Source organism: Papaver somniferum, unplaced genomic scaffold (assembly GCF_003573695.1).
Source record: "Papaver somniferum cultivar HN1 unplaced genomic scaffold, ASM357369v1 unplaced-scaffold_118, whole genome shotgun sequence".
Classification (NCBI taxonomy): domain Eukaryota; kingdom Viridiplantae; phylum Streptophyta; class Magnoliopsida; order Ranunculales; family Papaveraceae; genus Papaver; species Papaver somniferum.
The window spans coordinates 1,198,914-1,209,902 of NW_020620825.1; the positions used below are offsets into that span (position 1 = coordinate 1,198,914).

Here is a 10,989-nt window from a genome sequence, read left to right on the forward strand (position 1 = left end):
AAGTTGTATGCAGCTTCTTACGAAATTAGGACATCATCTTTTTGTCACTGTTTAGTGAAACTTGTACCCATCAAGTGGGAGCCAATAACAGTTTGATTTGTTTTCGAGAAGATATTTAATGGATCATCTCGATCAAAGCATTGAACTTTCGATGTTGATTGGATGAATTGATTATACATGCTATTTTTGTGAACGAAAGTTCGTTTCTTGTCTTGTCAATTATAGAGAGTCTAAGGACGCTATTCACTCCATATAAAGAATAAAAGAAATGACATCATTCGAGCTCACCAATATACTACTAATACACAATGAAAAAGGAAAAATTCTATTCCACAGAGAGCTGACAGATAAGACCTAAGACTTGCTTGCCCGTTCAACCAGGCGATAGGTCAGTAACCCTGTATCACCCAATTAAAAAAAATGTAACATAGACATGTAACGGTTCAATTTTTGAGTCGTTTACATATACTCAAAATTAAAGACTCAAAAATTGAACCGAGATGATCACCATCTAACATAGACATGTCTATGTTACATTTTATATTAATATCATCTGTAACTATTACTCTATGTTCATCGGTAGAGTAATAGTTAGAGATGATCACCCGATGGTGATCATCGATAAGGGAAAGAGACTTCATAATTGTCGAATATCTTTTTCTACAGAATATGAAATGAATCAGGCTGAAGAAAGAATTAAAGACTGATCACGCTACCGACAATTTATTTTAAAAATGATAACATGAGGAAGGCATTTGTACAACCTCAACTTCAGCTGAAACGTAACTCAACTGCAAGAACAAACTAGAAAACCATTATGTAGGGGTTGTTTCCTTGAAAAGGTTTTTCGTTTTTTCTTCTTAATAAGTGTCAAATATGCCTCTGACCACGTCGCCATTTCTCGCAGAATATATCTAGAACCCTTGATCCTATCCAACGTCCAAAACATGATTCTGTCGCCATGCTTTCACTGTCGACAAAACATATTTAAGATGCATATTATTTCCTAGTAAATTTTTGATCCATAGACTTAGCAAGAAGATTTTTACCTTGCAAAAGGAATACAGAGGAAATTCAATGGTCGAGATATTTTACTCTCTGATCCTCGAGAATGTAGGTCAAGGTGAAGTGGGACCTGTCAAAGATGTATTAGAACTCTATGCTGAAGCTTGCACCAATTTGTTTATTAGGCATTTTCTTCTTAGAGCTGTGGTTTCATTTTTGAATTTGCATTTCATGATTTGTAATCTCTGTAGTCAAGTCTTACAATATCCTTTTACTGATCGAAAAGGCAAAGTCCATAAGATAACAAAAGAAACACACTGACCTGTCACATTCGAGAGAGAACGAGATACAGTAAACTTCATCTTCACATGGATTCTTGATCGCTTAGAACTTTCGCGGAGGAGTGTATCCGTTGGGCATCATCTGCGTGCTCAAATTACCATAGTTTAATTCTCATATAATAAACAGGATACTAAACATTGTCAACTGGATGAGTTTCTTACAAAACATGACATCAGCTTGGATAGGTCATAATCCAAACTTGGAGATGTATATATTCCTTAATAAATACAGCTTAAAAGCTTCCAACGTTTCCCCATTCACCACCTATATTAGGTGGCCGACCCACCATATATTGACACTTGAGAAACCCAATACCATATGGCTGGATAATGACTGGTTTTAGGCATGGAAAATATAAACGATACGGGGAAAATTAAGAAATTTAGATAAATTGAAACGTACCAGCAATTGTCGCCAGAACATATTCTGAAGGTATATTAGTTTCGACCTCCACTGCTGCTTTTGCAGCGGCCATACCTACTGCAATACTCTGCATCACATCTAAACCAGCACACAAAGATGCAAGGGTCCCACCAACAAAACAATCACCAGCTCCCGTTAGCCTCACGACCGATGCTGGAAGAGATGGAAAGTGCACCAAAATCAGATCAGATCTTCTCCTCTCAAACTCACTTATAAGCTCTCTTGAAGGACATCTTGAAGTAACAATTTCATATAGTTGTTTCTTGTAGCAACTTTGGTTTATGTTCTTCGGGTGGTAATTCGTCAAGTTTTGCCCAGCCACAGAGCCTAAGAGTACCCCATTTGGTCCGAGAGTCACTATCACCAACTTGATACCCTTATCAATCAAAACCCGCATTGCTGGTTTAAGCATTTGAAATAAGTACTCCACTGACTTACTCCCAACATTAGCTTCCATCTGAATTGGAGAAAAACGATCGTTACATGACAAAGCATTTGCCATTGCAATGAGTTCATCTTCATTTGGAGAGGCAAAGGTTATCTGCAAGAATCACCGGATGGGTCCAAACAGAAACACCAGATTAACTCACTTTTAGTTTAAACAACAAACCAATTTAATGATCATTATAAGGTATAACTGATCTTTGAGATTAATGTGTTAACTGCTAGTGAGTATTGACTCACATGCTTAGCAACTGAAACAACTCTTTTGGACTTTGTAACAGAGACAGGCTCGAACCATACAGGAACCCCAGATTCTGCCGCTACTGAGGGCCAGTAAAGGAAAATGAAATAGAAACATAAAAACCTGTATTAGCTAAGCTTAAAAAATACCATTTCAATCTATATATAATCATCCCTTTACTTTCAAGCCTAGCTCTCAGGCAAAAATGAACATAAAGCTTCCAAAGTGACCGATAGAAAGAAAAAACCTTCATAGACTAAAGAATGAGAAAGCTATAGGGAAACAGTAGTATGTACTTTGGCAAGAAGATTCGAGTGAAAAAGGGTTCAAGTTTGCATCAATCATCACTATTGGAGCAGATAAAATATTGCCTTTAAATCGCTGAATCCATTCTTCTGTTAGAAATTTCTCCTGTTCCAAATCCACAATTAGCCAAACATCTTTAACTGGTCACACTGATGTAGTAGAATCAGTTAAATCTTACAATTGCTTCAACACTTGCAACTGCAGCGGCCAACTCTCCATTGGCATCAAAGACATTGCACACTACAGGAGTCCCAACATCTTGACGTCTTTGAATTCCTATAGAAAGAAAAGCAGCAGAAAGAAACTAGGAACGTAAAAGAATTAGATGCAAAAAATTTGGCTATGTGAGTCCAAGTGACCACTTTTAAAGTTACCTTCTATGGCTAACCCAGCTGATTTCCAATATCCAAAAAGCAAATTTCCTACAGAAAATACAAAGTCAATCCAGTTTTCAAATGCTTCCACTAGCTCAAATGAAGACCTGCAGGTTTGCAAAGATATTGAATTGAGTTACTGTGTCAAAATTAATCACCTGCCATATCATCTCCAATCATGCTAATCATAAAAGGTTTATTTCCAAGTTTGGTCATACATTCAGCAATATTCCTAGCTACTCCTCCTGATATATAGTGAACCTGAAAAAGAATTTCTCCATGTAAATGCTTTTTATGATTTTTTTTCTATTGAGCAAGTGACTTGAATACCAATTCCACTTTATGCAACAGGTTCAGCACAAACATAACATGAGATACTTAAACTACAACAGAAAACTAAATGATTACCATCCCAGGAGTTGTTGTTCGAGGTTGTGCTGGTATAGAAGGTGTAGCATGAATATCCATTATCATTGCACCTATAATTACAGGGTCTGAGATTCCATCCACTGCACTCGAACAATTCTGAGAATACCAAAAACAAGCTTAATCTCTCAGATTAGTATTTTGTTGCTCAATGTTGTATGCACATCAGTAAATTGTGACTTACCAACTGAAGAGATTGATTAGTTTCATTTTCTATCCGCAGATGACGAGAGAGTGTATTTAATCGCCTCCACACACTATTCTCCATTTAACTTTCTTGCCTAAATTATTCCTAATTCACAATTTCACATACACTAATCAGTTCTAAAAACGATTTCATACCCAATTTGGATATGGAACGGAACAAAAAACGAGGAAAATTCGTTCAATCAATTCCACCTAACAAATGAAAAACTTGGCAGGGGTTCTCATGCTTCTGTTACTCAATTTATTTCAGCTTAAAAAGCAATATGAACGAAAGCAAGCAAAAATAAAGTAACTTAAATTTTATGAAACGAAGGAGTATTAAGGTTTAGGATTAGCACCAAATGTCTTCAGCAATCAACAGAAACACTTTCGGAGTCAGTCAATCAGGTAAAAACCCTACTTTACAGATCAATCTCCGCATGAAAAATTGTTTGCTCAAACTAGAGTATAAGTGGACTAAAGGGACAACATTGATATCTACAACCACCTTTTTTCTACTTACACCCGGATACAACTCCCCCCGGGCGGATTCCTCCTTTTGCTCCTCACCCGTCCGCCACTGGAAACACCACTTCCCGTCCGACTTACAATGTGTTCAACATGCCGCCAACGTTCATCCTGAGCCAGGATCGAACTCTTCATGAGGTTCATAATTGCAGTAAGTTCGATCTTCATGAGGTTCATAATTGCAGTACTTATAGCTTCCTTGTTCATAGACAAAGTGATTTCGGAATTGTCTTTCATTCCAAGGCATAACTTGTATCCATGCGCTTCATATTCGCCTGGAGTTCGCTCCCACAAGTATAGCTATCCCTATCCCCTCACGTCAGTCACACGAGCCTCTTATCCATTCTCATTCGATCACGGCGAAAGATTATACTTCTCGCAGAAAATGTTTTGCTCAAGCATACTGCAGCAATGCTAATATGATCGAACAACACAAAGGCCAAACATGTGGCGTTTTATGATGTTATTTAACTTGTTATTGGGCGCATCTGCAATCATAAAGGCTAAAAAAATTAAAAAGCTAAGCTAAGGTTGGGTATGGTAAAAGTATTTTTTATCCAAAGTACTTCATAAATTCCCCAACTTTTAAAAGCTGGGAGGAAGAGCTTTTAAAAGCTACAAATGCATAAGCTTTCGTCCCTCCTAAATTTAATGCTTGATTTTTTCTTCTTTATCCTTATTTTATTTTATAAACTAGGTATTACCGGGGCCTTACGGTCCCGGCTCAACCTCTCCTTATAGTGTTACTGTTAAGATACTTTAAAAGTACTACATCTTAGTCTAGTATACAATAAACTTATATCAGAGGCAAATCTACATTAGGGCCACTGAGTCATCAGTCTCCTTAGTATTTACGACAACTACCTACCTAGTATAGTACATAAGAATCTTCTGAAACTAACTTTAGCATGTTTCCTAAATCCACTTCCACGACCTACACAACTACCCCAAAATTCATGGTTACATGTGGATGCAATATAATTCTTGTTCTACCGAACTCAAAGTGAATGATTTCCTTAGTTTTAAATAAGGGTTCATTTTGCTTCTTCAATTGCTTAATTTCTGTATTTGATTTACTCATTGATTAAATTGAGTTTGTAATGATGGTCATGTTTTTTTTTTTTTTTTTTTCAGATTAAAACAAATTTAGTACAAATTATTAATTTTATGAGAAAAGGGTGACAGCATTTACACAAATAGTTGGTGACCATATTAAAATAAGAAAGCAGTGATATATGCTGTACGACATGAAAATAATCATAAAGTTTAATGTAGAATGCAATATTATATTACTTTTTAATCTTATTTGACTTATGTTGGCCATTTAAATCGTCTCGGGTTCCCATATTCTTTATTCAGTTATATACACTGTACGACCTTTTTTGCATATCTTTATTGTTCTTCGATCCCAAATTCTATCCATGTTTACATTGTATTTCTACTTTAGATGCTCTTTGAAACATCATGCGTTCTTGTTTCTTTTTTTTTCTTTTCTTTTTTTACTTTCTGTTCGTCTTTGTAATAATATTTCCCATTTTTTTTTATTTGCTCTTCAGAACCATGATTCGGAAAAAGACTCCTATTATCATGTCATCTAGACATTCGTCATGTTACTTGTTTTTCGAGAGATGAAACCATTTCTCCGTCTATTTCTTTTAGTGTCAATGATGGAGCCAAGAATATGAAGTTGGAGGTATATATAAACACAATCATAAATAGAATCACCACACAATATGGCGGCCGAAAGACGCATGAAATATTTAGATGATATTTTACGACAAATTGTGCCACCCAAGTTAAAGTTAGGTAAAATTATATATAATTTATGCCTTTTGTACCATGTAACTCTGTCACTGTTTAGTATTTTATTCTTCAAAACAATATCTGGAAAACAGAAATTGTCTTTTTAAAGTTGTGAACATGTCTTTGTAGTTATTTTGCATCCGGACCCTCATTAAACTCTTAATCTTTCTGAAAATTTTTCCTAGTAAATAAGCTTCAAGCATTTTAATGTCACGCGACAATTAATGAGTTGTTAAGTTTTTCCTGTATTATTTATTTCGTCAGTGTCATTCAATTTTAAAAATTGGCTAAACGGGATGTAATTCCAGCCTTTTTTTAATTTTTGATACTGTATAAACCTTGTCAGCTCGTGTTTTTATCTTTTTTTTTTTTCACTGTACATATATATGATCATATTGTAATGATCTTTAATCCAATCTTTTTTAGATTCATAAAACTCAATCGGATAATACTGCAAAAACGTAATCTCGTACCCGTACCGTTCCCCATGTTTATACTCTTCCAATTTATTTTATTTGTCATTGGAATCCATCGAATTTCTATTAAATAAATAAGGGCATCGGGTGTACGATTTATTTTGTTATGCCGTAATTAACATTGATTGTTTGATAACGATATGTTCTTCATCTATTGAACTATTCTGATCCGAAGTATGAACTATCTTGTTATGGAGAGATATTTTCTCTTTTTAATGTTGTCCAAAACCATACCTTTTATTGTTCTCAAACTTCAGTTGTTGTAATATGAAAACCTTGTTACATTCCCAGTTTATGTAGCAATAAACCTTGTTTCTTTGTTGGTTTGTATAGCCTATTTTTGATCCGCGTTTGTGATTCGTATGCTTGAGTATATGCGGAGTTCTAATTGATTTTAGAAATCATATAGTTTTAGGAAACCGTATAGATTGTTTGATTCATTTTTATACTTTTTAGGTATTTCTGAATTAGTGTGTCCGATTGGTTTGGAACCCTCATGTTTTAGCAACCAACTCAACAAAGTCGACATATATTTGTGTTATGTACGTGTACTATTATGAACGCGGATTTTTCACCTCAGAAATACAGTTTTGTCATTGGAGTACTAACCTATAACTTGATTTTAATCATCGAAATTTAATAAATTTCACAAAAGTGTAAACAAATATTCATAGAAACCCAGACATTGTGTTGTCTTAGGTTTAATATTTTTTTTTTTTGTAAATTGATCTAGTTGTGTTGGCTGGGAATAAGATCCTTACCTTTAGTCTATAGATCTTGTGCTCAGAAAGTGTCGGAACATTAAGGAGAAAATATTACAGATATGTGATAGTTACTTGATAGACACATTTTTGTGTCTAATTTGATCTCAATACTATATATTGTTGGCACTCGATTTTGTACTAATTTCGTTATTTTATGTCTTTGTAGGAATTTTTAGAGAAATAATCCCTTGTGGCGAAATGGGCTCGAAAAATAACGTTTTACACCCCGGAGAAAATTACTAAGGACACACCAGAAATGCACCGGAAGCGTCCCAGAAATGTCCCGGAGGAACCCAGAAAAATTACTATTTCCACCCAAAAATTACTATTTCCACCCCAATTGCTATTCACACACAAGCTCTGGTTAAGGGGCATCCGTCTTCTCTTTAAATTCAAAAGCAGCTTTTTGGCGGGAAAAATATATTCAAAACTGGCAGATTTGGGATCGAGAAAATGAAGGTGTTCTAGTGCGATTCAATCGCTGAAATTTGGTGGGAAGTTGTGATATGACATAAGTAAGCTAGTGTGAGTGTTCGTTTATCCCATAATTGGCTACAATTTTCTAGACAATTCACGAGCTCAAAACAGACACACACACAAGGATAAGATAATCACGCGTTATGGAGAATTCTGGAAGTGTTCTGCTCATGTTTGAGGGCTCGAGAAACACTTTGGGTCGTGATAAATCGATTTGGAGCGTGCTGGGAGGAAGTTTACGTGTGAAATTCCAAATCTGGTAAGAAAATATTCAAAAATAATGTTATTCACTGCCGAGTAAAGACGAATTATTTGGAGTTATGGCGAGGGATTTCAGCGTGTCTTTGAGTATAAATATGATCTTTGGGTCTACTAGAATGGGTGTCGAGAGTTGGAGGTCGAGAGGATAGCTCAGGAGCAAGAAATCACGAGTTGATCAAACTCTGTTTCTGCTGCTGATGATGATGAAGAACACCAAGAACACGAAGAACAGACTGGCGTAAGCAGTCGTTAATCAACAATGTCTGAGACGCACACAGGGGGGTCGCATTGCAGTCTCAACATCAGCAGCACCTGTCTCTTATCGTTCCTATTGTGACGCCTTCTGTGGGTCGTACATTCACTGTTTTACTCATTTTTATCATTTTAATCAACTTTTGAGCAACAATTATGTATTTTGAGAACATGATTAATATGACGAGTTAAACCCCAACACTGCGGCGATGGAGGAAGCCTTATTTCACACTTGGGTAATTATATTTAATTCTTTTCATGACTTTTGCATTAATTTTAATTGAAATTATGATTTAAATTAATTAGTTGTGATTTGATTTGATGGGTCATGCTTATCTTAGATGATTTGATGTCCCATGCTTAACATTTACACCTAATATTTTGAGAATCTATCTTGGCAATAAATTAGAGTCGATATATTTAATATATTTTTCGAGCTATTATTGATAAAAGAATTATTATTTGAACCTTAAGAAATGAATTTGGCGGAATCTTTAGTCCCAGTTTCTCGCACCAGTGTTAATATTTTTATTGTATATATTTATCTTTTTTATTAAGTTTAAAAAATTATCCTTCAGAAGTCCGAGAGTTTGAAACTCATTACTACAACCCACGAAAAATTTATGATCATTACTGGTGTTAGAGAAGCTAAAAGCTATAAAGAGAAGAAAAAAGAAAGACATAATTCTTTTTTTAGGATTTAATTTTTTTTATTATTTTTTTTTGTATATAGCTTTTATTTATTTATTTTTTTTAGAATTTGTAAATAGGCTATTTTTCATAATTTTTGTAATTTTTGGACTTTTTATTTGGACTTTATTCTGGACAATTGGACTTCATTTTTTTTTTTAACCCTACGGAAGGGTATTATTAAAAAAAAATAAAAAATTATATAAACTGTGTGCAGGGAAGGACGACGATTACTATATCGTCTCGGCCCCTCGGGTTCGTACACGGCATAGGAGCCGTGGCCCGAGTCGACGACAATGGTTCATCGCCCGTCTGGTACGGGAGGTAAGTCCAATCGAAACACCGACGAATCTCCTGCAAGCGGGTTACTGTATTCCTTAAGGTGATTCATTGATTGAGGACGAATTTGGACTGTTTTTAAATTCCTAGTAAAGGGCAAGGCCTGGCCAATACAAGATAAGGGTTCGGATTTCATCACCGCTCCCTTCTTGCCCGCCTTAGGAAAACGAAACCTAACGCGAAACCAAGCTTTAAAATTTGGAATAGAACGAGACCGATAGGGTAACGAGCTTAATAGGAAACTCGTTCGAAAAATATTGGTTCCTCTTTAAGCACACTTCAAATTTCATGATGGTTTCTGTGAGTTGAATGCGTGACTGCGCCGCCTTCTAATGCGGTGAGGCCTTGGGTATCAAAGCTCTACTAAGCTTCCCTCGCCTCGATTCAACTTACATTAGCTCGGATTGATTACAGAGGGGTGTGCTCAAATTGTAACGAATTCCTTTTCGAAGGAATATAAGCTGGTCTAGAAAACAATCTAAGTGGATCCATCATGCTTTTTGTTTGCTAGAAATATTTAGGTTTGCTTTGGTGGAGTCGAGTCGGCCTTGTTTGTGATTGTGTAGAATTCCCTTGTAATTAAGAATGTCGAACTGGTATGATAGAAGCCAATACAATGATTATCGACCTGAATTTGAATATGGACATCATCCTTTTTATGACCATGTTGGGAATAGTGGTTGGGAACGCCATCCTTTGGAAGGATATGGGTCATACCCTGGTGAGCCCAATTACTATCCACACATGTATCAGTCTTACGAGCAAGAATATTATAGTACTAGTTCTTCGTCTCTAGAGGATACAATCAAACTATTGAAAACTAGTCCCTATTATGATCCTTCTGAACTTGTTCTTCCTCTAGAAGAGTCTCTCAAACAATTAACTGAGAATACAAATAGGTTTGTGTTAGAAATGAATAAACAAAATGCACCCATGAGTGAACCTTCTATACACGATACCATAAGGAAGTCATGTGAGTCGATTCAAAAGCTTTTATTAGAGGCCCAGAACAGAACTGCTCAAGATAGTCTTTATTTCCAATATAGTGTTTCCAATAGTACCCTTGAAAATGAGGATAGTTATTTGCATAATCAAGATGACGAGGTTAGAATTGGTAACACCACTTGTTTTGATGAGCTTCGATCTTTTTCATGTTATTATGATGAGGATAGTGTTGATGGAGAATCATACTTATGCAGGAATAGTGATCAGGAAATGGTTACTCCAATTGATCTTTACAATGATAATATTATTTCTAGTTCAAATCCAAATAATTTTAATAATTATTCACCTATTCAAAAGGACGAGGATTTGACTAGAGATACCCTCGTTTTAGACGATGTAGTATTTCCTGTTTACAAAGCCGATAATGATTTAGAGGAACGAATTTATTCTGAGAATAATGTTTTAGAGTATAGCGATTTAGAAACAATAGTCTTAGACGAAGAAGATGAACTCTTAGAGATGAGTGAGGATGAACCTGACTTAGAAGAATCAATTGACCATTTCCAGGAATCTGATGACCTAGAAATTAGGGAAGTTGTGACTAGTCTTTCTAGAGACACAGAAAACTCTAAGTTTGGGGGTGATTATCATTCTCCATGTGCTTTAACTCTTAGAAAGTTCCCTCGTGTAGGACTTGACATTTATGC

The 10,989-nt window shown here is 35.6% G+C and overlaps 1 protein-coding gene across 3 annotated transcripts; it reads right to left on the reverse strand.

Moving 5' to 3' along the window:
• Window positions 1-643: 643 nt before the first annotated feature.
• On the reverse strand, window positions 644-4,220 carry LOC113330748. 3 transcript variants are annotated; one of them, XR_003350477.1, is made up of 12 exons: window positions 4,107-4,220; window positions 3,746-3,853; window positions 3,544-3,660; window positions 3,294-3,396; window positions 3,136-3,183; window positions 2,940-3,037; window positions 2,752-2,866; window positions 2,455-2,537; window positions 1,750-2,311; window positions 1,328-1,428; window positions 1,050-1,135; window positions 644-970 (listed from the first exon to the last, which is right to left on the reverse strand). XR_003350477.1 is itself a non-coding variant. In XM_026577583.1 (10 exons), exons 1-9 carry the CDS (start codon window positions 3,827-3,829, stop codon window positions 1,370-1,372), a joined length of 1,269 nt encoding a protein of 422 aa, XP_026433368.1. In that variant the 5' UTR covers window positions 3,830-4,199; the 3' UTR covers window positions 644-970; window positions 1,328-1,369. The 3 variants fall into 3 exon arrangements, 1 of the variants encoding a protein (XP_026433368.1); XR_003350478.1 differs by having other exon boundaries at window positions 3,961-4,199; XM_026577583.1 differs by lacking the exon at window positions 1,050-1,135 and having other exon boundaries at window positions 3,746-4,199.
• Between the last annotated feature and the right edge of the window lie 6,769 nt (window positions 4,221-10,989).

Excerpts from the sequence above, each read along its gene's own strand:
- LOC113330748 (XM_026577583.1), bottom strand. The coding sequence starts at position 3,829 with ATGGAGAATAGTGTGTGGAGGCGATTAAATACACTCTCTCGTCATCTG. Across the intron at positions 2,867-2,939 it reads TTGCAAGTGTTGAAGCAATT|GAGAAATTTCTAACAGAAGA; the intron begins GTAAGATTTAAC and ends GATTTGGAACAG. Across the intron at positions 2,538-2,751 it reads ACTCGAATCTTCTTGCCAAA|TAGCGGCAGAATCTGGGGTT; the intron begins GTACATACTACT and ends ACTGGCCCTCAG.